A 26,245-nucleotide genomic window follows, 5' to 3' on the forward strand; every position below is an offset into this window, starting at 1 on the left:
CATAGAGATCCTGGCGGTGCCAACCAGAGCGGCCCCGCCGGTCCCGGTGCGGGTAGCGGCCGCGGCCCCGCTCAGCCCATCAGCAGCCGCGCCAGCTCCTCGCCGAGGCGCAGCAGCTGGATCTCCGGCAGGAGGTGCTCGCGGATGGCGCGCACAGCGTCGGTCTCGGTGAGGTCCCAGAAGGCCGGCTCCACCGCCACCGGCAGGTACCCCGCCAGCTCGCACAACGCCACGTTGAAGGCGGCGCCGTTCTTGGCACCGAAGCTGGGCTTGCGCGCCCACAGCAGCACCCGCAGCCCCCAGCCGGCCTCCGCCGCCCCCTCCGGCGGGTTGCCCCGCATGGCCAGCACGTTGTAGGCCAGCCCGGTGTCCGTCAGGTGCTCCGCCGCCCGGCACACGTCCTGAGCAAGCAGCCCCAGCTCGGCGGGGCCGGCGGCGTAGAAGAGGAAGGCGGGCGCGGGGCCGGCCCACAGCAGACCGAGCCGCGAGCAGAGCGGCTGGGCCGGCGCCGCCTCCACCGGCAGCGGGCGCGGCAGGTAGAGCCCGTGCAAATGCAGGTGGTTGACCGAGGCGCAGCCGCCCAGCCCGTTGAAGCCCACGCAGAAGCCAGGGTGGGCGCTGAGCAGCGCGGCCTCCAGCCCCCCGTGCAGCGCCGGAGCCGTCAGCGCCTGCGGCATCCGCCGCGCCGGGGCCGGCAGCAGCAGGACGTGGCCGCGCTCCAGCGGGCTGGCGTTGATCGCCACCAGCAGAGGCTCGGGGGCCGCGGGGCCGGGCGCGTCCCCCGCCCTGCGCAGCCGGAGCAGCAGCTCGCCGGGGCGCAGGCGGGTGAAGTTGAAGGCCGCGGGGTCGAAGGGCTGCCGGAGGCTGCAGACGGGCTGCGGCGGGCGGCGCTCGGTGCCGCGCTGCACGTTGAGCTGGGCCACCAGCCGCATGGGGCCGGGCAGGACGCGGGTGGGGAGCGGCCCCAGCCGGTACCGGAACAGGCCCCGCTCCATCCGGTCGTCCCAGCCCTCCAGCAGCGCCCGGTCGAAACGGGAGGGCGCGGAGCCCGGCTCGGTCCCCCAGCCGGCTCCCTGCAGGACGAAGTCCTCCTCCCCGTACACGAACTCCTCGGGACCCGGCTCGTCCGGCTCCTCGCTCGCCATGCCGGATGCCGGCCGGCTCCTGTCGGGCGGAGCGCTCGCTCAGCCGCGGGGACGGAACGGAACGGCCCGGAGGCCCCACCCCGCTCCCCGGCCGTGCCGGCCCCCGGTGCCCACCGTGCGCGCGCGGCTGCGTGGCGCAGGTGGGCGGGGCGTTCGCGGCGGGGGAGGGAGGGGGCGTTGACATGGCAGCGGCAGAGTGACGTGCAAGGCGGAAGCGGCGCGGGCCGCCATGGGGGGCTCGGCCAGCATGCTGCCGCGCGGGGCGCTGAGCGAGTACCAGGTGCGGGGACACCGGGACCGGCATCGGGACCGGCGCCGGGGGGTCAGGGCGTTACTCTGGGGCAGAGGTGCCCGGAGGCCAACGGTCCCGGAGCTGGGCTGCCCCGCCCCCGTGCCCGCCCGGCGCTGACCCGCGCTCTCCCCGCAGGAGCTGACGTTCCTGAGCAAGCAGGAGATCCTGCTGTGAGTACGGCCGGGGGGGCTGCCCGGGCCCCCCCGGGATCCCCTAGCTCCTTCTCGGTCCCCACTGGGGTTCACCTCTGCCGGGGGGAGCCGGCCCGGCTGCGGGAAGGAGCCGCTCGGTGTCGATCCCCGGCTGGGCCGTCACCGGCCGCCGGACCTTCAGCGGGCACAGGGCTGCGGGTGCCGCCGGTGGCGCGGGGTGCGGGCCGGACCGGTGTTGGCTGCGGGGCCGGCCGGCAGGCATCTCCTTCACCCTGCAGTCCCGGCCCTCCGGCGGCCAGCAGGGCCGGTTCCTCTCCCCGCCGCGGCCGCTGGTGTCCCGGGAGCAGCGGCGCAGGCGCTGCCAGTGCGGGACCCCCCGGTCCGATTCTGCGCAGCTGGCAGGACCTGTGGGGAACGGGCCGTCTGCTCTGCACAGCCCTGGGCTGCCTCTCACGCCACAGAGCATCTCTTGTTCTTGCCTCTTCAAGTGCCTACAAGAGGTTCAGTGCGCTGCTGCCAAAGGAGGAGAGGGTGAACGTCTGCTCCGCGCGCGTTCCCAAGAGCCAGATCCTGACGCTGCCCGAGCTGCGGGTATGGTGCCGGGCTGGCAGGACTCGCTACTGCTCCCTGGGTCTGGGTGTGTTTGGGCAGGGCCCTGTTTACTTGCCCCAGTGCTCTGCCCTCGACGTGACATTCACTTACCACACAGCAGCTGTGCCAACAAACAGCTTCCGCGTCCTTGCTGTGCCATGGAGAATCCCAGAGATCCCTACTGCGCGGGGAGGCACAGGGCAGGGACAGTCCCACTGTGTGTGACACACTGAGTCACTGGGGCAGCTGTTTGAGGGCGCGGGGTTGGCGTCAGCCTGCAGCCAGTGTCTGCTGCCACGGAACAGCCTGGCCCTGCCAGCCGTGCCCCAAGCTGCTCTGTCTCGGCAGGCAAACCCCTTCCAGCACCGCATCTGCCACGTGTTCTCCACCTCAGAGGATGGGGATGACAGCATGTCCTTTGAAGACTTCCTTGATATGCTGAGCGTCTTCAGCGACTCTGCTACCTCGGACATCAAATCCCACTATGCCTTCCGCATCTTTGGTAAGCCTGGGGGCAGATGCCGTGTCCTGGGGTTCACACACCTTGGGGCAGGGACAGATCCTTGTTTGTGAGGGCTGGCAGTGTCCTCAGGGCACCCACAGGGATGGTGGCTTTAGGAATTTTCTGTGGCAACTGTAGGTTTGGCATCACAGCATGCACCAAGGGGTGCAGGGTGGAGCCTGCTGTGTCCTCCGGCCACCCAGGCCCTTGCCAAGTGTGAGTGCGTGCTTGTGACTCTCTGGGGTTGCTGTGGACCTGCTGAAATGTAACTTTCCTCTCCCAAAAGACTTTGATGACGATGGGACTCTGGACAGAAAAGACCTGGAGAAACTGGTCAACTGTCTGACTGGGCAAGGCGAGGAGTCCCGGCTGAGCAACATGGAGATGGAGCAGCTCATCCAAAATGTGAGCAGCCTTGGGCTGGGCACGGACCGCTGCTCAGTCCCAGGCAGGGCTCACCTTTCCCTCCCTGCCAGATCCTGGAGGAGTCTGACATCGACAAGGATGGCACCATCAACCTCTCCGAGTTCCAGCACGTCATCTCCCGCTCCCCAGACTTCGCCAGGTACCGTGGTCTGTGGCAGCATATCCTGTCCCAGGGCCTCGCGGGGGGTTCACCTGCCCTGGTCACTACATTGAGGCAGAGCTCATGGTGCCTGTAACATGAGGTGACCTGTGTGAGGTCTCCCATAACAGCAGAGGGAACTGCAGCCCCTGCCCGCTCTGCAGAGCCTCATCCGCACAGGGTGACCATCCCTGTAGTGCTGGCTGCTCGCAAAACACTTGCGTGCAACCCAGCGAGGAGGTGCAGAACCTGCAGTGTCTCTTGCAGCTCCTTCAAGATTATCCTATGAGAGCCCTGCAGCTCTGCGGCACAACCACTCCTCTGGCTGCCACAGCTCGTCATGCTCCCAGAACATTTCCTCTTCTCACAAGCAGAGCGGTGGCGGCCACACTCCTCACCGTCCACAGTGCCTCGGGCAGGACACACTCCTGCTGCCCTGAGAGCAGGGCCATAGGAAGCTGCTGTACCTGCAGCCACTCTGCTCTGCCAGGAGCAGATTTTGTCTCCCTATGCAAACCAGGGGCAGCTCTGTGGGCGGTGGGGGGGCACATGGAGCTGCTCCTGGCCCCTCTCTGCCCGCAGTACCAATTCGTGCCTTCCATGAGCAGGCAGGGAGCTGCTGCTCAGCCAAGGCCCTGCCCGGCTCCCACAGCTTCCTGAGGACCTCCCTGCTGCAACGTGGATTCTTTGAGCAATAACCCAAATGTGAATCCATTTCTCTGAACAATAACCCAAACGTGCATCCATTTCTCTGAGCAATAACCCAAACATGGATCCTTTCTCTGAGCAATAACCCAAATGTGGATCCTTTCTCTGTGCAATAACCCCATGGCACTGCAGCTGTGCCATCCCGGCAGGAGCGCTGTCCCCCCAGGACACAGGACACACCCTTCCCTGGCTGGTGAGGCGCCGCGTCACTCAGGCTCTGCTCTCCTTCTCCTCTCTGTCCCCTCACTGGCTTGGGCGCAGCAGCAGCTCTGTCCCATCCCCTTCCTCCCCCTGCTCCTGCAAGGACACAAATAAAGGGCTCTGGTTTCACCCTCGCTCTGTGCTGCCTTTGTCTGGCTGTGGGGACGCAGAGGGGGCTCCGGCAGCACGGCAGGACCAGTGCCATGAGGGTGCTAGGGACACTGCCCCCTGCCAGGCCCCTCTGCCTCCATGCCAGCGGCTCTGGGGACAGGTCCCATGTCCTGCATGGTGACAGCCTCTTCCGTGAGCCACCTCCCTCCGCTCAAACCAAGGACTGTTCCCAGCGGGCGCCACACAAAGAGCTCGGCCCTGGAGCAAGAGGCACAAAGGGAAATCCAGGGCAGGCGAGCAGCCACCTCCATTGCAGGCAGTGCCAGAGACCTTTGTGTCTGTTCAGCCAGCAGGCCTGGCCCTGGCCCACTGCCAGCTGCGGGCAATGGCCCTGCCTGCATCAGCCCTGCCTGCCCTGGCACAGCGAGCCCCCGGCCACACTCCCCACCATGCCAGCAGCCTCCTCACCGGAGCCACTCCGCAGGGCGATGTCGGGGCTGTGGTACCACCCACTGGTGCCCAGGGTTTGTCTCACCTCATGGCAGCACCCACGCTGGGTGGAGCGGCTGGTGGCTGTGCCAGGTGCTGGTGCGGCCATTTCTCATGTACCTGCTCCTGCTCCTGGCAGTGCTGGCCCTTCCAGCTCGGTGCCCTGCAGTGCTGATGCTATCTGTGCCACAGCCCCTGTGGCCCCGGGGCTGTGTCTGCTGGCACAGCACCAGCCAACGCCTGCGGTGGCTTTTTTGATGTCCCAGAACAGGCTGGGCAGGCTGGTTGGTGTGCTGGTCCAGCCGGGAGCAAGGCAGCACTGGTCCCTGGGGGACCCTGTCCTGACATGCAGCCCAGCGTGGAGCTCACCGCTCCCCATCCTGTGCTGCCGGCGCTTCCCAGGGATGAGGGCTCCCAAACGGCGCTGCACGCACGTCCTGGTCCCAGCTGTCATGGAAAAGCGGCAGGGGTCTGCCTGCAGGTGTGCAGGATGGGGACAGGGACCTGCCCTCCCAGGGCTGCCAGCAGGGTCCTACGTGCAGCACAGCACCCCAGTCCTGGGCTGCCCAGCTCCCAGCCCCAGGCACCTCCCGGTCACCTCTGCCTTCCACCACTTTTCGCGGTGCTGGGACAGTATCGCCCATCGCTCTCTGCAGCACAGAGCTCCCCCGGCTGCGGGGGCCGCTCCGCTCTGTCTCCACCTTTATAGGGGTCACAGGGACCCGCCGGCCCTCATAGCAGCACGGCAAGGGCACAGCCACCTCCCAAAGGGCCCCGTGCTCAGCCACACACACAGGGACTTCACAGTCTGCAGGAGATCCGACCAACACGCAACGCCACAAACAACTGGGCAGGTTTTTCTCCTGAGCGCCGCGAGTGCCAGACATGTTTCCTCTCCATGGGGCCACCAAGACACGGTCAGCACCCAGCCCCACGCAGCAGCACACGTGTCCAAAGGAGACACCTGACTTTATATAAAAACCACAGACGTTTCTGCACACGCACACGGGGACACAGAGATGAGTCGCTGCCCAGCCCAACATGGGGTGAGCGCCACCCCTCCTGTCTTCCCCGGGACACGATTCACATTTTCAACGTATTAAAAACGAACCAAGCACAGACACACAGCACATGCCGCAGGTCGCTGCACCAGCACTGCCCAGCCGCACGCGTGGCTCCGGGTCCCGCAGCGGGATGTCACAGTGGGTTGGGGCAAAGGGGGGCTGCGGCCGCTCCCTCTTGCCCTCTGCATAGAGGCAACTGGGGCCCCACAGCACCAGCAGAGCCAGGGCCGCACCTGCAGCCTGAGCCGGGCGCTGTGTCTGTCCCTGTGGTGGGGATGCCAGGCTGGAGAAAAGTCCCACACGTCCCTGGAAGGCACGTGGGTCCCCGCATACCCCTCGCACCAGCACCGACCCCGGGAGCGGGGCCGGAGCAGCCCCAGCGATGCCAAAGGAGCTTCCAGGGAAGCCAAACCCTGATGGGGCACACAAGGCCAGTGCCGCAGGCCAGGTGGGTGCCGCAGTGGGCGAAGGCTCCAGGCATGCATACACAGACAACACGGACCCCGGACGCGGCACTGCGGTCCGGCAAGGCTCAGCAGAGCAGAGGCGGTTGTGGGTGAGGGCTCGGCTCAGTTCTTGTCCCTGTCACACCACCGAGTCCTGGATCTCAGAGCCCAGGCGCACCCGGGGTCTTTGGCAGGCAGGGGACACCTCCACGAAGCTGTCCCGGACATGGAGGGGCCTCTTCTCCGATTCGGAGAAAGCGCGTGGGGGGCCCGGGGGCTCGTGCACAGGGGTGCTGACGATGTAGTTGTCCTGCAGCGCCTGGTAGCCCTTGTGCTCGGGCGCGGTGCTGGGCAAGCTGCTGCCATTCAGGGGCAGGCTCTCCACCGGCTTGCGGGGTGGCTTCTGGTGCCGGCCAGGGTCGCTGGGCTCCAGCAAGGTCTTCATGCTGTCGTGGTGCCGGTGCAGCAGGAAGAGGGCCAGCACGAGGACGGCGGTGGCGAAGAGCACACACATCACCAGGAACTCGGTCCAGTAGGTCTTGCCATCCAGCTGTGCTGCGGCGCTGCCCACTGCTGAGGTGCTTCGGGAGGTGCTGACAGTCTCCAGGCTGTCCCGGCCAGCGTCCCCCTTCCTGCCAGGCTCCGGTGGCCTGCGGGCTGGCTCCTGCACGCCCACGCAGTAGCTGGCCATCAGCTTGCGGAAGCCTTCCTCCAGCGACCAGCACTCGTAGGTGCCTGCCCGGTCAGGGCTGCCCACCAGGATGAGGGCCCCGTCGGGCAGCACCAGGTAGGAGCCATTGACAGGGACCCCGTCGTGCAGCCAGCGCCGTGACGCCAGGTTGGAGAGCAGCTGGCACGGCAGCGGCCGCACCGCGTTGGGCGGCAGCTGCACCCGCTGGCATGGGGCACCTGAGGCTGTGGAAAGAATTGACGGGGACGTCAGCAAGACTGTGGGGACCCCAGCTGGGGGCAGGAGGGATGGGGCTGCTGAGTGGGAGCCTGGGATGTGTGGGAGCCCCCAGGACACCCCAGGCCGTCAGTGGCTGCAGCCCCATGGCAGCCACCACAGCTCACCTGGGGGCAGGAGGACACGGGGCCGGGGCTGGGAGGTGTTGGCTGGCTGGCACAGCCGCTCTGTGTCAGCGTCTTCGATGTCCTGTGCCCAGAGCCTGTGGACAGAGAGGAGTCAGGGCAGCAGGGAGTTGCTGGGTGCTGCAGGGTGTAGGGGATGGAGAAGGGGTGCACCACTCACTGGGGGTGCGCAGGGGGACGAAGGCTGGCCCTGCGGCAGGCACCCCGGCTCCAGGCACAGAAGGGGTCCCGTGCCAGCACACACTCTCCACAGCTGCGGTACAGGCTGCAGTTGGCAAAGGGCACCTGAGCCACGGCCGTATAGGTGGCTGCGTAGACCAGGCCCTGTGGAAGGGGAGATGGGGGGGTCAGCAGTGGCCCCGGAGCCGTGCAGTGGGGTCAGCTCCTGTGCAGCCCAGCCCTCCCTGGCCCCCACGCAGGCTAAGCCCAAAGCATCCCACCCGTCCAGCCCCACTGTTCCCATGCCCGGCTCCTGCCTGGTTCTGGTCCAGCAACAGCTGCAGCACAGGCTGCCCAGCGGGGAAGAGGCGGATCTCCTCGATGATGTGCACCCCATGGTCCACACGTACAGCCTTGTGCAACCGTCCATCATCTGCAAACACCAGGGCTGTGCTGAGCAGGGCCTGCGACACGCAAGGCACCAGTGCCCGCCCTGCGGCAGCCTGCGCTCGCACTCACCTGTGCCCAGGAACAGCACATCGTAGGTGCCATGGAGGCCCTGTGCGCGGTGGACGCCAATCTGCTGGTAGCGCAGGCGGCTCTGCAGCAGCAGCGGCTGGCTGCGCACAGGGCTGTCCATCAGGAAGTGGTCCTTGATGAAGTTCAGCACCCGGTCCGGCATCTGGAGGGACGAGTTGATCTTCAGGTGCCGCGTGTGGCTGGTGATGCACTGGGGAGAGAGTAGGGGGCTTGGCCAGGGCTCGGGGCAGCAGGTGGGCAAGTGGTTGTGCCGTGGTGGCTGCCAGGACCAGGAGAGCACAAGGGGCTGCCCCGTGTCCTGCACCAGGCAGGCACTGAGGAGGCACATACCGTGCCTGGCCGGGGCTCTGGCACAGGGCCGGTGTCCGTGTACCACTGCTGCGTCTCGCGGTTCACCTCCTTGTAGAGACCACCAAAGGCGCGTTGCACGCTGTGCATGGGGAAGGCGCAGACGGCCGAGCTGCCCAGCCCACCCTTGTTCCTGGCAGGGGAAAAGCAAAGCCCAGAGCAGGATCAGGCCCCTGGCTCCACCAAGCCTCCTGCGCCACCTTGGCAACCTGAGCATGGCCGGAGCTGAACTGCAGCTCCCGATGGATGCTCACCACTGCGAGGTGAAGACCCCGTAGAAAAGTGTCTCCCTCCAGCGCAGCTCCCCCGGAGTGAGCACAAAGATGTCCTGCAGCACGTTGAAGGGGAAACCATCCTCGGGGTGCGAGCAGAGCAGCTGTGCCTTCAGGAAGGTCGTCCAGCGCCGCTGCAGCACGCGCTCCCCGCCCTGGTCCCCCTGCATGGCACAGCGGGTCAAGGTGCGATGCCGTGGCTGCCCAGTGGCGGGGAGCCCCACAGGGCTGGGCGAGCAGAGCTGGGCTGTCTGTCCATCTGTACAGCAGTGCCCAGGCCCCAGGGAGCAGCCCCGGTGTTGGGGAGGCACAAGCAAAACAGCGCCCGAGGTGCCCAGGGGAAGGGAAACACAGGCCGAGAGGAGGACGGGGCTTGCGTCCCCTCTGGCAAGGGGTAGAGGAGACGGGGAAGGGCCACTGTCACCAAATGGGGCCAGCAGGAGCAGCGGCCTTGAGCCACAGCCCTGGGTTGGGCACTACAGAGCTGTAACTGCCCCTTCCTGAGGTATCCAGGAACCAGTAGGCAAAGGTGCTTAGGGTGGTCCCACGTCCCCGCTGCCCCAGCAGTGAGTGGCATCCTGGCCACAGCCCCCCAACCCACACCCCCGCTGCCCTGCGCCCACCTTGCAGACGCGTGCGATGCGGGAGACGATGGTGTTCTCAAAGTAGTCGAACTCCTTGCCCGTCTCACTGAAGAAGAAGTAGACCTTGTCGTCGTCACCCTCGGGGTTGCCGGTGGGCAGGCTCTCCTGCAGGTAGGCTGAGCCCACGAAGACTGGGTCTGGGGACACAGGCACCTCAGCATTGCCCTGCCACCAGGACTGGCCCCCACCCCGCGGGACGGACACCCTGACCCACTGTGCCAGCCCCAGCTCTCACCCTGCAGCCAGTTGAGGGAATTCTCTGTCTTGAGGGTGATGCGGCTCTCCTGGCTGCGGTAGATGGTGGGCTCGTTGCCCTGGAAGTTGCTGACGGTCCCAGCGTAGAGCTCACCATCTGCCAAAGAGACGCTCCGGCTGGGACCCGGCACACGCCGTGCGGCACAGCCCTGCTCCCCACTGGGCTTCGCGCTGGTCCGGCCCTGGTGTGGCCCGGGGCAGCGTGCCTTACCGACCATGACGGCCGTGGAGCGGTACTCGGGGTCGAAGGGGCAGCGTCCCTTCCCGTCCTCCAGCAGCACCTTCCCCGATGTGTCCCGCTCCAGGCTGAAGTGCTGCACATTCTGCAACAAAACCGGACTGTGAGCTGGCAGCACTGCCAGCACCTGCCCCTGTGTCCGGGACCCCTGTCATGGGGCCTGGATGGCAGAGAGGAGCCCGTACTCCCCACAGCACCACAGCCCCTAGCCTTGCTCCCCGTGCTCACGATGTAGGCGCAGGCCGGGCTGAAGGCGCAGGTCCCGCAGGTGTAGAGGTGGGTGCTGTTCAGTTGCAGCAGCATCTTGATGTAGTTGTGACAGTCCCTCTGCAGGGCGAGAGGACCTGGCTCAACCCCCTGCCTGCCCCCACCACACCCCCCTGGCGCCCGTGGGGCTCACCTGGGGGTCCTTGCCTTTGAACACGCACTGCCTCTTCTTCTCCTCATCTGCGCTCCATGGCAGCTGCAGGGAGGGGACAGTCACAGGGAGCCCTGTGTCACAACCAACCGCGACAGAGCCCATCTCCCGCTCCCAGCATCAATGTCTTCCCCACCCCAACCGCGCTGCGAGGCAGCCAGTGGCTGGGCCAGAGCATCGCTCTGCCTGGGGCACCAGTGCTGCCTTGGTGTCCCCTTCCTTCCACAGAGACAACCCAGCCCCAGCCCAGCCCAGGGGCTCTGTTGTCCCATGTGGGACTCAGCCCCTGTCCGTGGGCTCACCCTGCGAGCCGGTGCCCCAGGATGGAAGTGGCTAGTATTGACGGCGATGAGCATCTCGCGTGCCCCCAGGTAGAGGGTGCTGCTGTCCGGGCTCAGCAGCAGGGTTGTGTAGTTGGACACGCCAGGCACCTCGAACCGCTGCACAACTCGCTCGGCTGAGTCTGGGGAGGGAGAGTGATGGGTGTCAGCCCCGCACAGCCTGTGCGGGTCAGCACTGACGCCCACGGCCCCGCACCACAGGTCGCTCCTGGCCCCTCCGCCGGGCACCAGTGCCCTTGGATCCCACCTTGGCCATGCCACTGTATGGAGCTGCCAGGGTTGGATGTGGCTCTGCCCACGGAGCCAGACACACGTGGCACCACACTTCAGGGAGCCATGCACCACCACGACAGCACCGAGGGCAGCACCGCTGCTGCCAGCACCAGCGGCCACCTTGTCCAGCCCCAGGTTGGCCCCAGGACACCACAGCCGCCCTGCCTGGCACCAAGCACTGCAGCCAGGTCTGTGCTTGCCCAGCCACACACAGCCCTGGGCTCAGCCCAGCCCCGCAGGGTCCCCGAGCCCACCACCCCCTGGCAGGGAGATGGGTGCTGGGACCGGCTGCCCACCCCGGTGCATGGGCAGGTCTGGTGGCTGCCTGTGCCAGACACTGGGGCAGAGGCTGCCACAGCCAGCTGAGTCACAGGCACCCGCACTGCCGGTCCCTGTCCCACGTGGGTGGCCGGGCCCAGGAAGCCCTTCCCCTGCTTTCCCTGCTCTGCTCTCCTGCAGCTGCTGTGAATCAGCCGCCCAGCTGTGTCAGCGGGACACGTCGGGCTGACTCACGCTGCCAACTCCCTCACCCCCTGACCCCCCCGTGCCCCAGGGACGTCCCGACCTTCCCTGACCCCCTGCCTGCGCCCAGATCCCTGGCGGGACAGCCCGGGGCTCCTGCCAACCCCAGCTCGGTGCAAGCCACAGCGAGGACCTGAGGTGCTGTGATGCCAGCAGTACTGTGGGGACAGACCTTGCTCCTCCCCCTGTCTCTCCGTGAGCCCTGGCTGCTGCAGGAGGGGGCAGAATCTCCCCATCCCCGGGGTCTCTGCTGGCCCCTGGCCCAGCACCCACCCCAGCTCTCCTGCCGACCCCAGGGCATTGTCGCATGGAGGGGTCTGTGCCCCAGCACCAGGGTGATGCCCCCACAGTGGGCACAGCCCCAGCGCAGGGGCAGCGGGGGCCCCTGCACCCCACAGACCTGGCCCAGCCCGGGGAGCTGCAGGAGCCTGTGCTTGGCTGCCAGGGGACCTGTTAGGACAAGACCTGCTTCTTCCAGACAAACCTGCTGGAGGCACCTCCAGCACTTCCAGGGGAGCAGCTCACCAGCTCCTCCCTCACAACAACCGCAAGCCCCACACGGCTGTACTTGCCAGCTCCGTGGGAGCCGTGGCCGGGCACACGCTGCTGCTGGCACAGAACCTGGCCTGTGCCCCAGCTCCCTGGGACAGCCCTGAGGTCCAGGTCAGGATCCTCGGGTACAGCCCGTGAGCTGCAGCCCCTCCAGCCAAAGCAGCCTCTGCAGTGAGCAGAGCTCGGGCAGAACCGGTCTGTGCAGGCAGGGTCGGGCAGCGTGGCTCGGCACAGCGTGGCACAGCATGGCATGACTTTGAGCTGGGCTGTCCTGCTCCCGGGGCTCCCATCCAGCTTGGCGGGTCGCAGATCTGCTGGTGCCACCACAGCCGTGGCCAGCGGTCATGGGAGCACATGATGGGGCCACGTCCACGCCAACAAACTGCAATCACATGGAGCCAGGGAGAGTTCCCAGCTGCCCGCGTCTCGCTGCCAGAGCCAGCCCGACCCAAACCACTGCACCCTCCCAGGCTGCCCAGCACGGGACGGCTTCGCTGGCCGGTGGCAGCTGGATTTAGCCACCTTCTCCCAGCAGTGAAGCCAGCCCAGACACACATGGGCAGCCCCCATCATGCTACAGCTCCAGTAACTGCTGGTGCCAAGCCCGAGCTGCCCGTGGAGTATGCCCTGCTGCTCACCCATCCCACAGAGCTGCTGGGGGTCTGCGCAGGGCAAGAGGGGTCTGTGGGCCAGGCGCCCCACTTGCCTCCCCTGGCCGAGCAGCAAACCCTGCCAGAGCTGCACTGCTGATGGGGGCTGCGATGGGTCCCAGAGCAGCCTGGAGCCAGACAGAGCACAGCAAGGAGCTGTGCAGAGCCCAGGGACACAGCCCCCAGGGACACAGCGGAGGGGGCTGGCAGGCCCCGGCAGTCCCAGGAAGGATGAAGCCACAGGCTTAAACCCTGTGGCCACCTCAGCCCATCCCATGCTTGCACAGGACATGGCTGCCACTGCTGCCCAGTGTGCAGGGACATGAGCACCCCTGGGTGCCCCAGACCCACTCACACCCTCGGTGCAGGTCCCAACACAGGGAATCGTGCCGCCCCCTGGCTTCCTGACTGCCGTGTGTGCAACCCTGCAGCCCCAGCACTCTGCCTGTCCAGGCAGCACAGCCCCAGCCCTGGCTGCTGCTTCCACCGCCCGGGGGCCCCGCTGCCCTGCGTCCCCCTGTCCGCCCCGGGGAGCGCGGCCACCCCAGCTCCTCAGCAGGACACGAGCCCCGGCTTGCCTGGCTGATCGGGAGGGTGTTGTGCAGCCTCAGCACCGCCGGCTGTCACAAGGCGTTTCCACGCGGGGCCACCCTGTCCCGCGGCATGAGGAGCCCGGGGGGGTTGGGCAGGATGCTCTGCCACCTCGGGGAAAGGACCCGCCGGAGCCCCGCGGGCAGACCCTCCCGGTAGGCCGACGGACACTCACCGTGGGCAGACGGACACTCACCGTAGGACAGGCTGACTCGCGGGACCGGCTCCTGCGCCGCCGAGAGAAGCAAAGCCGCCAGCACCGAGTGCGCCAGGACGGGCAGCGCCGGCCGCGCCGCCATCCCGGGCCGGGCCGGCCGGGCCTCTGCCGCCTCCCGCGAAGCCGCCCGGGCTCTGCAGACCTGCGGAGAGAGGGGCTCAGCGGTGGCTCGGCTCGGCCCCGGCACCGCCCCCGCCCGCCCCGGCCCCGGGGCTGCCCGCCCGCCCGTTCGGGCACCGGGGCGGGACCGGGCGGAGCGGAGCGGGGGGGTAACGCACCCCGCCCAGGCCAACTGTACCGAGCCGGGCTGTACCGAGCCGTGCCAGTGCCCCGGCCGGGGCGGGCAGTTCGGAAAAGGAGGCGGATGGTTCCCCGCAGGGACCGCTCCGCCCCGACCCGCTCCCAGGGCATCGCGGCCTCGTGGGGAAGCCGGTGCTGCGAGAATCCCCCCGTTGCCCGCCCCCGTACCCAGCTGTGCCCGGGCCCTGCCCGCCCGCCCCTCCCCGCGCAGTCCCAGCGAGCAGCAGCCGGTCACGGTCCCGGAGGGGCCGGTGCTTCGCCTCATACACTAACAGCAGCCGCGGGTCTTCACAGCACCCACACTTCTCTCCCTGCAGCGGGGGTCCAGCTGGGCAGGAATCCCGAGGATGTCTGTCCCGAGAAATGCTGGCCTGGGGAAGTGGGAAGTCTGTCCCAGGGATGTTTGTCCTGGGACAGTTTGGCTTCAAGGCTGCAGCCACAGCCCATGGCTGTGCAGGGAGCGCTGCTGCTCCCACAGCCCCTTAGCTCAAGCTTTGCTCTATCTCCACTCTGTGTGCAGCGGACTGTGCTCCCTGCGGGGGGCTGTGACCCTGCCCTGGCACAGCCAACACTCCCCATACCCCCCAGGGAATGATGGGCTCCCACGGGGCGCAGCACAGCCAGGCAGCGGGATGCCTGCGCCAGCCCACCCCATGGGGCAAAGCTTCCTGGTACAGGTGTCCACACAGGGCAGCACCCAGATACAGGGGACATGTCCCTGCCAGCCCCAATGCCCTGTCCTTGGGGGCTCCTGGATGACGATGGTCCCAGCAGGGCCGCAGCACGGGCTGGGTGGCATGGGCACACCAAGGAGCAAGTAGCGCTGGGCAGGATGCTCTGCCTGGGCCCATGGTGGGCTCTGAACCCCAGCCAGTGTGCAGGGAGAGCTCTCAACCCCGTGCAGAAGCACATGCAAACCCCAGAGAACTGCCTGCTCGTCCTGCGATTGCCATGGCAACCTGTTATTAATGACAGCTGCTTATTTTGCCATGGAAACTGAGAGAAAGGGTCTCTCCTTGCAGCAGGCAGCTCTCCTGGGGCTGGGGCTGCCCTGCAGCTGCCCTCCTGATGTGGGGCAAAGCTCCATGTCACCCTGCTTGGCCAGCTCTGGCCCCAGAACCCAGGCCATTGCCACCCCACCGGTGAGGGTCCCCACAAGACCCTGCCCAGGGAAAGAACTCCCCACACTTCTGGGACAGCTGTGCCCATGCCCCAGGACAGCTGTGGCCGCATTCCTGGGATGACTTTGCCCACAGTCTACCTGTTCGGCACTGCCGGACAGTGCCTGGGCTGTACCTGCCGTCCAGGAGCTGGGGCTGCTGGTGGGAGCCCTGCCTTCGTCCTCAGCTCGGTTCCCTTCCTGCTCCCGCTGTGCTTGCCGGAGGCTGACGTCCCTTCCTGGGCCGGGGACAGTGCTGTTGGCTCTGCTCCGCCTGCCTTATCAGCACCTTTGCCCGGGAAGTGCCCCAGACGGGACAGGGCTCTGCATCACAGAGCCAGGCACGTCACCATGCATGGGGTGGGAGCAGACACACACCCCTGTAGCCATGGCTCCACGGCCCCACGGCACCCCAGGTGTCCCTGGGGGGGGTTCTGGCAACCTGGCCATCACCTGTGTGCTGTGCCAGCAGCCCAGTGTGATGGCATGCAGCAACAGGAACCCCTCGCAGGGATGCCAGCTGCTCTGCAGCTGGGCAGGGTGGTGGGAGAGGGGGGCGGCCCTGGCCCAGGCTGGGCAGCGACCAGGCAGCGGAGCGAGGCCAGAGCCTGCGCCTTTAAGCACAGGCTGTGCGGCGCTCCCCAGCTCTGCTGGCAGCCTGGCCTGTTTACGACAAACTCCCATTTATCTCCTCTGCCTGCCCACGCAGGCTGCCAGCACGGGGCAACGCCAGGGGCACCCTGCAGCACCCGTCCTGCTGGTGCACGGGTGCAGGCGCCGGGCTGGCGTGTGTGTGTCCTGCACAACTCTGCAGGTACCTGCACACACGAGGGCAGCAACCCTGCCATGTCCCGGCCCACCTGCGCCTGCAACAGCAGTCTGCAATGGGGAAACTGCTCAGGGTGCTGGGCTCAGGTAGCACCAAAACCCATGGCCTGGGGTCACCAGGCAGGCAGAGCGGTGGTTTCTGCACCAAATTCCCACACCGGCACCTTCCACCCTGTTGTGGGTGCCTGGGAAGGGAGCTACAGAGCTGGGTCCTGCTGCCTGCAAGAAGCAGTGCTGGGGCTGCATGCACCCTGCTGCTGCTGCCTGTATACTCACACCTGCTTTCCGCAGCCTGCCCAGCGCAGGCAGCAGTGCAGGTAGCAGGGCAGGCACATCCCCTGCTCACAGGCCTGCACCCGGCTCGCACACTGCCTACGCGCCCCAGCTCTTCCTCCCGACCCACATCTCCCGGGGCTCACACACGCCTCCAGCTTGGCTCTCTCATGGAGCTGCCAGACAACACCAGGCAGGCCCCCCCACCCACAGCTTCCTCTGGCCGTGCACACGCGCAGAGCGGCAGCGTGCTTGCACGCACACCTGCAGCTGCACAGGCCCTGCTGATTCACGCACAGATGCTCCCAGACCAGCTGCTCCGCACGGCCGCTCGGAGAACACCACACATCCTGCTATGGCCGGGCGGGCTCTGCCGGCACAGCTGTGGGCAGCATGGCAGGGAGGAGTGCGGTACATGCACACTGGCTCTGCTCTGCTTCGCTGCACCCGGCAGCTGGTGGCCCCGAGGGAGAGGCCTCACTCAGAACGAGGGAAGGGGCCAGGGCAGCCTCCAGCCTGTGGCGCAGGAGGACAAAGCCCAGTGCTGGACCTGGTGGAGGGCCTGGGGGTATGGTCAGCCAGGCAGGGCACCGCAGGGGGCCCTCAGGGCCCAGGGGACCCGGGCAGCCTCCCCGTCCCATGGGCACAGCCCTGCTCTCTGACCCTCCGCAGCCACACCAAGCCTGGCTGACCCTGTGCCTCCAGGGGGTGCTGGAGTCTGCGCGAGGGCAGCACACACCAGCCCCACGCTGCCTCACAGCATCCTCCTCACCCTGGGCAGGGCACTCTATGGGGGCCCTGCACTCACCCTGCCCAGCACCGCACAAAATGCACCCATCCCATTGCTGCCATCGCCCCTCGGCCCCACGCTCCTGTATGATGACGGGCTCAGCTCTGGGGACTACGGGGTGTCCTTACGGGCCACCTTCCCCCCTTAAGTGCCAGTACCTGCCTGCACCCGCACACTGCCTGCCCGGGACACTGCAGGACACACAGGGTGTGCTCTGGGTCCCCACCACTTGTGGGGCACCACTGGCACAGGGCAAAGCAGGGACAGCAAGCACCCTTGGAGGGCAGGGACATGTTGGGTTCTAAGCGCAGGCACTTCTGCCCCCTGGGGTCCTGGCTCAGGGATGTATGGCCCCCTCTCCACCATCCCTGGCTCCACAGAGCTCCAGCCAGTGCTGCTATCCTTGGCCCCACTCACCAGTGCCAGACTCCCAAAGCAGCCACGGCACCAGCTGGAGCAGACACTGGATCACTGGGGAGACCTTACAGCCGATGTGGCTCCAACTTTGCTGTGTCCCCAAGACCAAGGGCTGTCTGGCACCCAACAGCACTGTCAGGAGCAGTGGCTGCACACCTGGGACATGCAGCGTGTGTGCAGCCTGCTGTGGCATATCCACTCATGGGACATGCCATGCACATGTGTGCCCCATACCTGAGTGTGCACACACACCTCCTACGAGCAACCTGTAACACGTCCAGAACGCTGTGCGTGCACTTCCGCACCCTCAGCTGTAACGCACACCCAACATATGTAAACACACCAGGGAGGCTGACGGGCAAAACACACCCCGCCCGAACGGCAAACACACACCTGGAACCACCCCCGCGGGGAACAGCCCCACGCAGCGGGTGGGCTATCAGCACACACACCCGCAGTGCGCGGCACCCTGCACACATACACACGCACACACTCGCACACACACACACAGTCCCAGCCCCTCCACCACCCTCACCACACACACGCCTCAGGGAGCCCCGTGCACATGGACACGCAGACCCGTGCACAGCCCCTGGGCACACACACACACCCCCCTGCACACGCACACCCCGCACACCCGCACAAGACCCTTCGCAGGAATCGTGCACACACACAGGCACGTCCCTCGCACGCAGCCGCCCGTGCATGGCCCTTGCACAGCCCTTGCACACCCCCCGTGCCCAGTGCTCCCCCCGGCCCGGCGCGCCCGCCCGCTGCTCACCGGCTCGGCGGCGGGTGCGGCGGGACCCGCCGGCAGCGGAGGCGGCTCCGGGGTTCCCGCCCGCGGCGGGGCGGCTCCGGGCGGCTCCAGCTGCTCCGCCCGCCGCTCGCAACAAAGGGCCGCCCCGCCCGGCCGGCCCCGCCGCCGCCCGGCCCCCGCTCCGCCACCGGCACCGCCACCGCCAGTACTCCGGGTGTCCGGCCCGCCGGGGGCGGTTGCTCCTGGCTCAGGGGTTCAGTCCCAGTATTGGGGTGCGGGAGCTGGAGGGGCCCTGGCTCAGCGGCAGGGGAGGGGGAGTCCGGGCGTGGGGCTGCCCGGGGTTGTGCCGGCTCTGGGCTGGTGCTGGCCCCTCCACGAGCCGGTGCTCGTGTCTGCAAGCAAGGCTGGCTGCACGCTGCCCTGCCACCCCCAGAGCAGCGCTATGGGGCTGGCAGGGAGCGTGGTCTGGGGGGGCAGCAGTGTGTGCCCTGCCGGGGGCCCTTCTCAGGTGAGAGCCCACGAGGAATGGGGTGCAGCAGGACAGCAGCCCTCAGAGCAGAGGTGTCTGCCCTGCGTGGCAGCTGCGGGGACACCCAGTGCACGTGCACATGGCTCCAGGCATCACCGTGAGGTCCCTGTGGTGACACCCAGCTCCAGGCGTTTTGGGGTAACTCACGGCTCCCAGCATCTTGCGGTGACACACAGCTCCATGTGGTTTGGGGTAGCCCATGGCTCCACGTGTCCCCACGGTGACATGCTTGGAGCTGCAGACTGCTGGCCAGGTGCCAGTGGTGCACAGAGCTGCTGAGTCTGGACAGAGCCTGGGGGGATGTGCTGCTCTCCTGGGGTAAGAAAGGAGCCGGGAAGGAGCCGCCAGTGGCCCTGGCAGGGTCGGTCCTGTGCTCCGGCCAGGGTGGGCAGGTTGGGAGAAAGCCGTGCCTCAGGCGCAGAGGCGTGAGCGGGGCTTAGCCATGGGGATGCAGCAGAGCTGTGCCGTGGGAGTGTGCTGGGGCTGAGCCGAGCAGCACACACAGCTGTGCTCCAGCCTGGGGGGTCCAGCAGGCAGAGCCCCCCCAGCCCCAGAGCAGAGCTGCCAGTGTCGTGGGCACGGATCTGCTGGCTGATGCTGGGCTGGGCAGGGGTCCCGGGCAGGGGTTCCAGGGCCAGCCAGCTGTGGCCCTGCACCCCTGCCTCCCGGATCATCCTCCCAGCCAGCCTGTGCAGTTTCCATTCTTTCACCTATCCCTGAGCGCCTGGCTGCTCCACCTCAGGTCGCACCATGTCCCCAGAGCAGCTGGGCCACCTCGCCTCGTGCAGCACAGGCAGCTCTTGGACGTGCTGCCAGCATGTGCAGTGGCTCTGCTACCGGCAGCTGCCTGCTCCATGTGCCCCTGGTTCCCGCTGGTCGTGGGGGGGGCGGGGGGAGCTGCTGATAGAGGCTGTGCCTCTACCCCACAGTCTGGCTCATCCCTGGCCCACACCCCTCCCAGCAGCCCTGGGGGAGCCACACTGCTGCTGAAGGGGGGTACAGCTCCCACCCCTCAGCCTGCAGGCCTGCATCTCAGAGCAGTGTGCGTGTTTGGGGCAGCACCACTTGCACGGGAACCCCTGTGCATTGCCCTTGCAGGCTCACAGCTCCCTCCAGCCTCCCTGGTGTCACCCTCCCACAGGCAGACACAGGGCTGCCTGCAGACAGTGGTGTATGTGTGGACAGACCCCTCTCCCAGTTCTGGCACATTCTCTGGCTGGCCTCTCCGTGCCCCCAACCTACTGGAGCCCACCCAGGACATGTCGTCCCTGGAGGCCCCAGCCCTCTGCAGCCAGTACTGGGGGACCCTCCCAGGGACCATCCCAGGGCCAGCCGCACTCACGGGAGGCTGGTTTGGCAGCAGCCCGTGGCGTGTGGGTTGGGCTCTGTCCAGGGATGGACTCCTTTGTTTGCAGGCAGCCCTTCCCTGGGACGGTGCCACATGGCTGCTCTCCGCAGCTCCGTGGGGGAATGGCTGCCGTGCTGGTGTGACCTCGTCCCTGCAAGTGCCGCGGGACCAAGGGGAGGGCAATGGGGGGTGCAGTGCTACAGCCAGGCACAGCTGGGCAGCCCCCCTGGCCCTGTGCTGGGGGGCACCACCGCCCACTGCCCCACCTCAGTGCAGCACCAAGTGCCGGTCGTGCAGCTGCTGGTGGGACATGGAGCCATGGGGAGGGCAGTGGGAGTGGGGGCACCTGAGACCCCGGCACTGCCCCAAGCAGTGGGTGCTGCCCCCCCCCAGGCTGCTGCTCTGGTTAATGTTAAAGCCAGGCAGACGTCAGCACCCAGCCCTGCCTCCCCCCAGCCCCTCCAGCAGGACTGTTTTTCCTCCCGCAGTGGAATCTGCCCATCCTCTGTGGCTAAAAAAAGCTATTGGCTTGGCCCGTGCAGAGGGACAGCAAGCCTTGCAGGCCGAGCAGCCTCCTGGCTGCCCCAGCACCTCTTGGCTCCCACGCACGTTCTTGGGGTGGCCCCCCAGGGCATCGTCCCCTCCTCCCTGTGCTGGGGTCAGGTGAGGTGAAGCTCCCCAAGGCAATGGTGGCAGCTGTCGTTCTCGCAGCCCCGTCCCGCTGGGCCCAGCTGCCCTGAGTCACGTGCTGGCACCACGCAGGGTCCGGCACTTCTATGTAGGGAAAACCTGAACCGACTCCAAGCTCTGGGCTCAGTGTGCAGCGTGCCTCCCACCCAGATGTGCCCTGCGGGGTCATGTCTCTTTGCTAGGAACAGGGACCACCACAAACCCTCTGGCTCCTCACACCCCACACTGGGCAGAGCAGGTGGGGCTAGATACACAGTGGGCATGGGGGGGCCTGACGTCTTGCACACCCGCCCTTGTCACTGCGTCCCAAGGACCCCAGTGAAAGCTGATCCCGGGCTCACCGGTCACCTTGTGCTTTGGCACCAGTTGCACCGAGCAAGTGGCATCTCCCTCATCACCCACCCGGGGGGGACACCCTCCTGCCTCGTGGGACACCCCAGGGGGGCACCCCGCAGTGGGTGTTTTGCAGATGGGATGCGCTGTGTGGTGGGGGGGTGCTGTAACGGCCCGCCTTGCCCCACGAGACCCCGCGCGGGCCCTTCCAAGGCCCCACGGCGGGCCTCGGGCACGGACCGCCCCGGGGCGGAGCGAACCGCGTCCCCGCGCCGCCGCTACCGCCCCCGTCGCGTCCGCCCCGTCGCGCCCCGCCATGGCTGCCCGCTGCCTCCGCGCCGCCCCGGCGCTGAGCCGCCTGGCCCGCTGCCCTCTGCCCGCCGCCGCCGTGGGGCAGCGGCGACACTGTGAGTGGGGTGACCTTGGGGGCGGAGGCGTAGGGGAGCCCTCGTGTCCTTGAGGACGGAAAGGGCGGCTGCTCCTGTCCCGAGCGGGGGTTGCACCAGTCCCAGCCCACGGGGGGGGCTTGCATGTCGGATCGGGTCGGTTTTTGTTTTGGGGGGGTGGCGGATTTGGAACTGGATCCGCACCCCCGCTTACAGCCGGTCTCAGGAAGGTTTGCACGGACCCATGCGGGGTTTTGCAGCTGGTTTCGGTCCGGGAGGGGTTTGGTCCCGGTTCCACATGGGGTTTTGCAGCCCCACTTGCAGCCAGGCTTCGCTCCCTGAGCTGGTTCCTGCGTTTTGCACCCTTGCTTGTACCCGCTTTGACCCTGGAGCAGTTTGTTCCTGGCCCAGGGCTCACGTGAGGTTTTGCAGCGCAGCTTGCACCCAGGTCCCGCCCCAAGAGGGGTTTGCACCCGTTCCTGGTCCCACGTAGAATTTTGCAGCCTGGCCAGCAGCCAGGCTTGACCCCCAGATGGATTTCCTCTTGGTCCTGGTCCCAGTTCCACCTTGGGTTTTGTATCCCAACCTGCAGCCAGGCTTGGCACCCAGCTAGGTTTTACTCCTGGTCCAGGTCCCACACACGGACTTGCATCTGGATCCAATTCTGGGAGGGGTTTCCTCCCGTTCCTTGTGCCATGCAGGGTTCTGCCCTCTAGCTGGTACCTGGGTCTGACAGTGGAGTGGTTTGTGTCTGTTCCTGGTCCTGGACTCACAGGCAGCTTTGCAGCCCAGTTTACACCCGGGTCCTGCTTTGAGTGGGGTGTGTGACCATTCCCAGTCCTGCTCCCATGTGACGTTTTGCACCGTGACCTGCACTCGGCCCTGAGCAGGGCTGGTGCCCCAACCTGCTGACGGGACCCCGTGGTCCCTGTGAGATGTCTGGTCCCATGCCGGGGTGCAGAGCTGTGGGGCTGGTGCCGGCGGTGCTGGGAATGTGCCCCTATATGCTCCTGACACCCGCCTGCCACTCCCCAGATGCCGACAAGCGGATCAAGGTGACCAATCCGGTGGTGGAGATGGACGGAGACGAGATGACACGGATCATCTGGGCCTTCATCAAGGAGAAGGTAATGGCATCCTGTCTGGGGAGCGGGTGGGTGTTGGACGGGTGAACAGGCAGCTGTTGTACAGGGGACAGGCAGTCCCTTTGTCTGCCCCCCCCGTCTGTCCGTCCTCCTCAGTCTGTCTGTCCGCAGGAAGCAGGTGGTGAGATCAGCACAGCTTCCGCTGAGTCCTGGAAGTGAGGAGGTCCCACAAAGGGGGACCATCCCAGGCAGGGGGGGACAGTCCCAGACAGGGCGCTGGGGCTGGCCATGCTGCAGCGCATGGTACTGGGCCCTTGCCACCCGACAGTGTGCCCCACCTGACGCTCTCCTGGGCCCCTCAGCTCATCCTGCCCAACGTGGACGTCCAGCTGAAGTATTTTGACCTGGGTCTGCCGCACCGGGACAAGACGGATGACCAGGTCACCATTGACTCAGCACTGGCCACCCAGAAGTACAGCGTAGCTGTCAAGTGTGCCACCATCACTCCAGATGAAGCCAGGGTGGAAGGTGGGTGGGGGCGGGGGGTTGATGCCGACAGTCCCAGGGAAGCTGAGCACCCCATGTTCCCCAGCCCCTTGGGGTCAGCCAGTGGCTCCCTCCACCAGCTTAGGGTTCTGGTGGGTTGGGGGCTGAGCTGCAGCCTGGGCTGAGGGTCTGGGTGCTTGAAGGCACCCTGAGGGCGCAGGGCTGGGGACAGACTGGCCTCTGCCGAGTGCTGGTCACGAGTCCACACCGGCTGTCCCTCTTGTTGGCTGACCTGGCAGCAGATGCTGGCAGCGGCCCACAGCATGGAGGAGGGGGGGCAGCAGGGGCCGAGCGCTGGGCTGCACCTGCTGGGGGGGTGCCTGGGGGCTTCACCCCCGCATGCTGCAGAGTTCAAGCTGAAGAAGATGTGGAAGAGCCCCAACGGCACCATCCGAAACATCCTGGGGGGCACAGTGTTCCGGGAACCCATCATCTGCAAGAACATCCCGCGCCTGGTGCCCGGCTGGACCAAGCCCATCACCATTGGCAGGCATGCCCACGGCGACCAGGTGAGCCCCACAGCAACCAGGTGAGCCCCAGGGCGACCAAGTGAGCCTGTGGGCACCTGCCTGCAGGGGGGGCGGCTGGCAGCTCCTGCCCTGCCCCACGTTCTGCCCTGCCCTGTGCAGTACAAAGCCACTGACTTCGTGGTGGGCAAGTCCGGGACGTTCAAGATGGTCTTCACGCCAAAGGACGGCAGTGGGACCAAGGAGTGGGAGGTGTTCAACTTTCCCGGTGGCGGCGTGGGCATGGGCATGTACAACACGGACGAGGTAACAGGGTGGGCGGAGGGCACAGGAGGGTCCCTGTGGGTTGGCACATCCTTGCCATCTCTGTGGGCCCGGCCAGGTGCAGGGTTCAGCATCCCAGAGGTCCATACATTCCCTTGCAGTCCATCTCAGGCTTCGCACACAGCTGCTTCCAGTACGCCATCCAGAAGAAGTGGCCTCTCTACATGAGCACCAAGAACACCATCCTCAAGGCCTACGATGGGCGCTTCAAAGACCTTTTCCAGGAGATCTTTGATAAGTACGAATGTGGGGGAGCTGCCTGGGGGGGCTGGCTGCCCCTCCTGGAATATTTCCCGGGAGTTGCAGTCGGACCTGGCCTGGGGTGGGCATGGGCAGACACAGCTGACACCTGCCCTGGGCTCCCAGGCACTACAAGACCGAGTTTGACAAGCTGAAGATCTGGTACGAACACCGTCTCATCGATGACATGGTCGCCCAGGTGCTGAAGTCCTCTGGCGGCTTCGTCTGGGCCTGCAAGAACTATGATGGGGATGTCCAGTCAGACATCCTGGCCCAAGGTGAGGCGGTGGCATGGGGTGCTGTGAGGCGGTGTGGGAGGCTGTGGGGCAGTGTGGGGTGCTGTGGGATGCTATGGGGTGGGCGGTGTGTGGTCGCTTTCCCAGGGCCACCCTGACCCCTGTCTTGCCACAGGGTTTGGCTCCCTGGGGCTGATGACCTCAGTGCTGGTGTGTCCGGACGGGAAGACCATCGAGGCCGAGGCGGCCCACGGCACCGTCACCCGCCACTACCGGGAGCACCAGAAGGTGGGTGTGCTCTGCCTGTGGCGGTTGCCCATGTCATGCTGTCTGTGTCATGCTGTCCGTGTCATGCTGCCCGTGCTGGCTTGCTGAGCGATCTGTCTGCACAGGGACGACCCACCAGCACAAACCCCATCGCTAGCATCTTCGCCTGGACGCGTGGACTGGAGCACCGGGGCAAGCTGGACAGTAATCCCGACCTGATCAAGTGAGTTTGCGTGGTGGGGCCCCCCGGGGTGGGGGGTGCAGCCAGCCGTGGTGGAGCTCTGCGGCACAGGAATGCTGGTGAGGCGCTGGCTTTGCTGGAGCCGTGTGTGGCACCACTGTCTCCAGGTTTGCTCAGACGCTGGAGAAGGTCTGTGTTGAAACGGTGGAGAGTGGGACGATGACGAAGGACCTCGCCGGCTGCATCCACGGACTTGCCAAGTACGTGTGGCTGTGGGGCAGAGCACGTAGGGCAGCCACGACAGCAGACTGCCCGCGAGACGGTCCCCAGGGACCCGGGGCAGCTATTCCCAGCTCATGGGGTTAGGCGGTGTCTGCAGCTGGGCAGGGACCACGTCCTGCACTGGGGGGCAGGCAGGGACCCCCTGGCCACGGGACCCCTCCAGCCTCTCTGTACCCCTGCAGTGTGAAGCTGAACGAGCACTTTGTGAACACCACCGACTTCCTGGATGCCATCAAGAACAACCTGGACAAGGCCCTGGGCAAGCACTAGAGGGACAGGGGTGCTGCCCAGCCCTGGTGTCACTTGGATGGACAGGGACCCAGTGCCGCCTGCAGCTCACCAGCACCACTCAGGAACAGTGGAATAGTTTTTATAAGCGGTTTTCTTACAAGTGTTTTTAAAGCCTTTCTAGCGGGGGGTTGTTTCGGGGCGGAGGGGGGGGCGCCTAGTCCCACACTGACTTGTGTACCCCCCATCCTCGCGGTGCCAGCAGCCATTAAACTTCCCCAGCCCATGGCGTGTAGTGGTGGTGCCACAGCTTTCACGGCACGGGCATGGGGCGGGCCAGCCACGGGAGGCAGCCAGCAGCTAAAGAATACGCATTTGTTAGAATTATTGCTGAACAACTTTTCAAACGGAGGAGATAAACTAACAAAAACACAGTAGGGCTTTGCACAAGGGGTGGCCAAACACTCTGTGTAGGCGAGGGGGGGAACTCCGGGGAGCGGGGGCTGAAGGGCTGCCAGCCCTTGCTGTGCCACAGCCCTGGCACCGACCAGGACCCCCCACCTTGCCCCGCTGGGCAGAGCCCAGTGCTGCAGCCACCCAGGGCTGCCTCCTGGCAGCAGCAAAGACCCCCTGGCTCAGTATCACCCAGCACAGGGGGACACGTGTCACAGCTTTTTGGGGTAGCATGTGGGGGCTATGCTGGCAGGGTGCTGGGGGTGCTGCAGGAGGGGTCCGGGCTGCTGAATGCTCCATCCTGTCCCTTGCTTGGAGACCTGTGGTGTGCACAGAGTGGTGTGTCCCCAACCCTGTGCCAGCACCACGGCTCGTCCCTACCTCCCGGCCCTGCTGCAGCTGCCCAGGCGGTGTCAGCGCCTGCCAGAGTCCTGCCTGGCATGGGGCCTGCGTTGGGTGATACTGCGGGTGCTGCCCAGCCCCACGCAGGGACGGTGGCCCAGGCCCAGCCACTGCTGCCCCAGCTCCTTTCTCTCCCTCAACACATGGGAACAGAGGTGGCAAAATCCCCCCCAGAGGCTGCACTGCCCCAGAACAGCCTCTTCCCAAGCCCCAGAACAGGGACCACAGTGTGGAGAGCAGCTGCGGGTCCCCCCAGCAGTGCGACCCTGCTCTTGTCCTCAGACTCCCCTGCACCATCGCAGGCCCTATCACCCCTGTGCACAGACCACACACGTCACACAGG

General features: G+C 66.5%; 4 protein-coding genes across 4 annotated transcripts; 2 read left to right on the plus strand and 2 right to left on the minus strand.

The window, feature by feature from the left end:
• Positions 1 to 71: 71 nt before the first annotated feature.
• GDPGP1 (GDP-D-glucose phosphorylase 1) lies at positions 72 to 1,261 on the minus strand. Its single transcript, XM_065847255.2, has one exon. The coding sequence runs from the start codon at positions 1,143 to 1,145 to the stop codon at positions 72 to 74; it is 1,074 nt and encodes a 357-aa protein (XP_065703327.1). The 5' UTR covers positions 1,146 to 1,261.
• A 56-nt stretch (positions 1,262 to 1,317) lies between these two features.
• CIB1 (calcium and integrin binding 1) lies at positions 1,318 to 4,290 on the plus strand. The gene is made up of 7 exons (XM_065847895.2): positions 1,318 to 1,425; positions 1,573 to 1,607; positions 2,078 to 2,180; positions 2,529 to 2,682; positions 2,969 to 3,087; positions 3,159 to 3,247; positions 3,515 to 4,290. Exons 1-7 carry the CDS (start codon positions 1,375 to 1,377, stop codon positions 3,534 to 3,536), a joined length of 573 nt encoding a protein of 190 aa, XP_065703967.1. The 5' UTR covers positions 1,318 to 1,374; the 3' UTR covers positions 3,537 to 4,290.
• A 1,416-nt stretch (positions 4,291 to 5,706) lies between these two features.
• Positions 5,707 to 18,608, minus strand: SEMA4B (semaphorin 4B). The gene is given in 17 exon segments (XM_071813907.1): positions 5,707 to 7,181; positions 7,341 to 7,435; positions 7,519 to 7,682; positions 7,835 to 7,950; positions 8,037 to 8,247; positions 8,388 to 8,538; positions 8,660 to 8,841; positions 9,301 to 9,458; positions 9,557 to 9,673; positions 9,788 to 9,899; positions 10,043 to 10,141; positions 10,215 to 10,277; positions 10,535 to 10,695; positions 13,358 to 13,520; positions 14,975 to 15,161; positions 17,927 to 18,206; positions 18,209 to 18,608. Coding segments are annotated over 17 exon segments (3,420 nt in total). The 5' UTR covers positions 18,594 to 18,608; the 3' UTR covers positions 5,707 to 6,405.
• Positions 18,609 to 21,053: 2,445 nt separating this feature from the next.
• IDH2 (isocitrate dehydrogenase (NADP(+)) 2) lies at positions 21,054 to 25,415 on the plus strand. The gene is made up of 11 exons (XM_065847308.2): positions 21,054 to 21,212; positions 22,227 to 22,318; positions 22,639 to 22,804; positions 23,171 to 23,331; positions 23,452 to 23,595; positions 23,715 to 23,851; positions 23,980 to 24,131; positions 24,265 to 24,377; positions 24,482 to 24,579; positions 24,705 to 24,797; positions 25,002 to 25,415. The coding sequence occupies exons 1-11, from the start codon at positions 21,122 to 21,124 to the stop codon at positions 25,087 to 25,089; spliced, it is 1,335 nt and encodes a 444-aa protein (XP_065703380.1). The 5' UTR covers positions 21,054 to 21,121; the 3' UTR covers positions 25,090 to 25,415.
• The last annotated feature ends 830 nt before the right edge of the window (positions 25,416 to 26,245 follow it).

This window comes from Patagioenas fasciata, chromosome 12 (assembly GCF_037038585.1).
Source record: "Patagioenas fasciata isolate bPatFas1 chromosome 12, bPatFas1.hap1, whole genome shotgun sequence".
Lineage (NCBI taxonomy): Eukaryota > Metazoa > Chordata > Aves > Columbiformes > Columbidae > Patagioenas > Patagioenas fasciata.